The 4,153-nt window shown below is 30.8% G+C and overlaps 1 protein-coding gene across 1 annotated transcript; it reads left to right on the plus strand.

The window, feature by feature from the left end:
• Positions 1-3,895, plus strand: LOC134271365 (phenolphthiocerol/phthiocerol polyketide synthase subunit C-like). The gene is made up of 3 exons (XM_062753583.1): positions 1-45; positions 625-839; positions 3,637-3,895. Exons 1-3 carry the CDS (start codon positions 1-3, stop codon positions 3,839-3,841), a joined length of 465 nt encoding a protein of 154 aa, XP_062609567.1. The 3' UTR covers positions 3,842-3,895.
• Positions 3,896-4,153: the final 258 nt, after the last annotated feature.

The following is a 4,153-nucleotide window of genomic DNA, read 5'->3' on the forward strand; positions in this document are numbered from 1 at the left end:
ATGGCTTACTATTTGTACCTCAACAAGCCAGAGAAATTGGATATTGTATCGTTTTTACTACTCAACAACATAATAAAGATAAGTAGTAAACTGTCATCATTTTTTTTTTTGAAATTTCATATTCCATTAAAATTTTGTAAAATCAAATATGAATAGGAATATTTAATATTACTTACTTTTCCATTTTTCATTCCAGAACTTTAAATTAAAGATTCACGTTTCTTCAACTTCCGGAATCAATCCAGGTGTATTGATTTGTTGCCGAGGAAAATTTTTTTATCTGTTTAGATGGTTGTCTGTAACAAAGCATGCGCATCACTTTTTTATCTCTCGAAATTTTATCTAATTTACATAACTTATTTTTAGCTGTGTGTTTTACCTTTTTGGAGTTATATTGCCAAAAATTAAATGTTCTTGCAAAATTCATGGAAACAGGAGGCGGAGACCCCTTCCATTTGTCTCAAATGACCAATCAGACAGTGGTGACATCATATCTTTCAACAATCTTTGTTGTGGTCATCTCTATAAATACCGGAACTAGCGCTCGACAAAAAATAAGAAAATGATTCATGCTTTTGCTTTTTTCTAAAATTCAGGTCGTCATGTCAGATTTGAATTTCATAGGATAAGCAATGGAGGAAGATACAACCATCGCTGTCGTTGGAATCGGCTGTATTTTTCCTGGAGCTGACAATTAAAGAATTCTGGAGAGTTCTTGTAAATGGAGAAGACCACGTCCAGGATATCCCCCCTGACAGATTCAATGTTGATGCGTTTTACGATCCCAATCCGGACAGTCCACGTAAAACTTACGTCAGAAAGGCTGGACTCGTAAAAAGGTATACTTTTCAAAAGAGATTTCTTAAATATTTCTTTCTCGGAATTGCTCAATAGTATAAACATTTCTAATCCCTTGATTTATTAAGATAAGATCCTGGGGGTCGTAACATAAAGGCTACTTAAGTACTTAAGACCGTGCTTAAGTAGGACTTAAGTACAGTCTAAAACTTAAGACCGTAACTAGAAGCGTACTAAGATTTGGCAATCTTAGCAAAACTTAGGCGGCCGGTAGAGGTTACTTAAGTATATCTTAAATTTCTTGTACATATATATAGAATTATTTAATGTTGATTTTCGATGTTAAAACATTCCTCTATTCATAACATGCATTAAAGAAAATAATTATCTTGATTGACGCCGATTTAAGAATGTTAGTTTTTCGTTGGGGGGGGGGGGGGGGGGTCACTGATTCCAATATCAAACCCAACGCAACCTACATGTAAAAACAAAATCTAATTATTATACGTCTGAAATTAGTGGGAACTCGGTTATAGAAATATATTGAACACAGTAATAAACCATCGACCTGTATGTTCACTTTGAAAATATGAGATGAAATCTTTTGTTAAAAACAAAAAAGAAAGAGGATGATGACAGTAAGAGTAATATTATGAAAAGTATCTGTAAAGTAGAATAAATGTAGAACGCGACAAGTGCGGATTTAGACAGGGCTTACTGGAGAGAGAGAATTGCTGATATGTGGAGACATACGAAAAAATATCCTGATTCTTTTTTGTATCCTTGATTAACTTTCAAATGGGTATATCATAAAACTTCTGCAGAGTTTGCTTTTGACATGCATCGCCTACATAACGGGATTCAAAATGTATTGAACTTTTTAGAGTTTCAATTTCAAGTTGATCGGCGGTCGATTATATTTTATTGTCTGCGATAAAAACAGGGTAAGTGAACATTTTTAGAAACAAAAGAGTTACAAAAGGTAAACTGAAAACATCTCAGGTGATAAAACAATTGTCGTGAACATTTACAATGAACCACAAATCGCCATTTCTGACCGCGCGGTATTTGTTTTCAAACATTCTGAATAATTTATAACATAATTGTAATTTTAGTACGAAATCTAATCTAACATAACTTAAACCGATAAGTAAGGACGTCAACTTTAATGTGATTAATTAAAACCCTAACTGAGTCATTTTTAGCAATATATCTATATAAAATCAAAAAGCGTAGGTTAACTCACATGAAATATTTTTAACATAAGTTTGACTTAGCTACGACCTAGCTAAGTTCGTTTTATGTTACGGTTTAAGACATACTTAAGTAGTACTTAGTCAGGTCCTAAGATTATGCCTAAACCGTACTTACGACCCTACTTAAGTCAAAAACTTAGCAAGCTTTATGTTACGAGCCCCTGTTTCACAAGACTTGGGTTTATTTTTGACAAGTTTACTTCAATTTTTTTTTTAGCTATATACATTTTTAAATGGATTTTTTTTTGTCATAATAATTTTTGGTGGCATTCAAAGCGATCTTTTGCACTGCAATAATATCTTAAAATTAATCAATTTTTTGTATAAGAATACATACTAAACGATAAAAAGCTGCATATCTTAGCACCAAGAAAACTTACAATATCTTTAAATTTTAGGGTTTGATTTTTTTAATTCCATTAAAATAAGTCAAAAAAGATGAATCCATGCACTCAATTACTTTTGTTTGTGTTGTGTATCATTAACAAGTGATATGGAAAGCTCTTAATTTTTTACTGAACTTACTGATATATTTTTTTATCAAATTTGTTACAAACATTATGACAGAACGAATAATTAAATAGAATAGATTAATTCTTCATTTGAGATCATGCATAAGAAAACATTTCTTTACATAAAATTAATCTGCATGCAGCTCAATAAGTTTGAATTGAGGCCTAACAGTATTGTAAAAACACAAAAAGTAGAGAGAAAAAAAAAACAAAAAATAACTAAAAACTTTCCACGAAATATATTGTTCCCCAATTGAGAAATCCCGCCATGAAATGTTTTTTGAAAAAAAAATGGCATAGAATTTAATCTACCTTTTGGAATTTCTTTTTTTAACTAAATGCTCATATGAATCAGACAACCGCAGTCATCGTTCATGATAAGGGATAGGTATGGCAGTCATTCATTGGATGTCAACTTGAGTACATATTTTGCCTTAACAAATAATTCAAGAACATGTATAAAACCACACTTTATTATGAATTTAGTTTAAACTTTTTTTTTCATTTTAATTAGGTATCAAATATACGCAGTAAATAATACATACAGGATTCGGTTGTGACAAGTTATATATTAATCCGTTTCCTTAAATTATATGTCTACTACATGTATATGAATAAAGAACGTTTGCCCTTGTTGAATGACAGGTATAATGGGAACAATAATTGAAAAAAAAAACAAAGATGAAACGAAAGCAAAAAAAAAAAAAAAAAATTTACTAAAAATGGAGACAAAAATTAAAGAGAGAGATATCATGACATGATTTAACATAAATATAAATAATATATAAATAATGTATAAGGAATAAAAAGTCATACAATACAAGATTAACAATAGCAAGGAAGTAAGATCCAAGTTATGGATTTACCTGAATAAATCTATCAATACTGATTGTCTAAGTTACTTAAAGTGTACGTGTTTTTATTTATTCTCTTTGCCCTATTTCAACAATGAAGAGAATCTCGTATATAATAATCAAAACGTTTGATTCTTATTTATTTACTCGTCTTATCTTTGTTTACAACATATTATGATCAGCTGACATGTTATGAGTGTTTCTTTTTTCATCTAGCTTCGATGAATGGGACAACAAATTCTTTGGGATTAGCGACAAAGAGGCTGAACTCGTCGATCCGCAACAACATTTTGTACTGGAAGCAGTTCACATGGCTCTTGAAGATGGTGGAATAACCCGAGAAAGATTAAATGGTTCTGAAACCGGTGTCTACATCGGTACGAATTTTGTAATTGTAATTCATTGCTACAAGTATTGGTAGCTTAATGAATGATGTGTCAGAATAATGCGTTTTAAAATTATCATTGCTTTTAGTGTTTTGACGACGAAATTAAAAGATTTTTAATGAGAAAACGTCTCTTATGAACAGCATGAAATACGACTAAAATACACTTTTAAATAAGTCACTCGGGCTATATCGCTCAATTTTCTTACTGCATAGCTAATTACATGTACTTTTACTGTCCTACTGGTCCAGTAAATTTAGAAAATGACCGGACTAAAACCATATTCATAATAGTTTTCTAATGTTAATATTATGATACTTAATAATACAACTTTTCAAAACAAGACA

Source organism: Saccostrea cucullata, unplaced genomic scaffold, assembly GCF_032062105.1.
Source record: "Saccostrea cucullata isolate Sc308-1 unplaced genomic scaffold, CSIRO_AGI_Scuc_v1 ctg14877, whole genome shotgun sequence".
Classification (NCBI taxonomy): domain Eukaryota; kingdom Metazoa; phylum Mollusca; class Bivalvia; order Ostreida; family Ostreidae; genus Saccostrea; species Saccostrea cuccullata.

Excerpts from the sequence above, each read along its gene's own strand:
- LOC134271365 (XM_062753583.1), top strand. The coding sequence starts at position 1 with ATGGCTTACTATTTGTACCTCAACAAGCCAGAGAAATTGGATATT. Across the intron at positions 46-624 it reads AGCCAGAGAAATTGGATATT|GATAAGCAATGGAGGAAGAT; the intron begins GTATCGTTTTTA and ends TGAATTTCATAG. Across the intron at positions 840-3,636 it reads AAGGCTGGACTCGTAAAAAG|CTTCGATGAATGGGACAACA; the intron begins GTATACTTTTCA and ends TTTTTCATCTAG.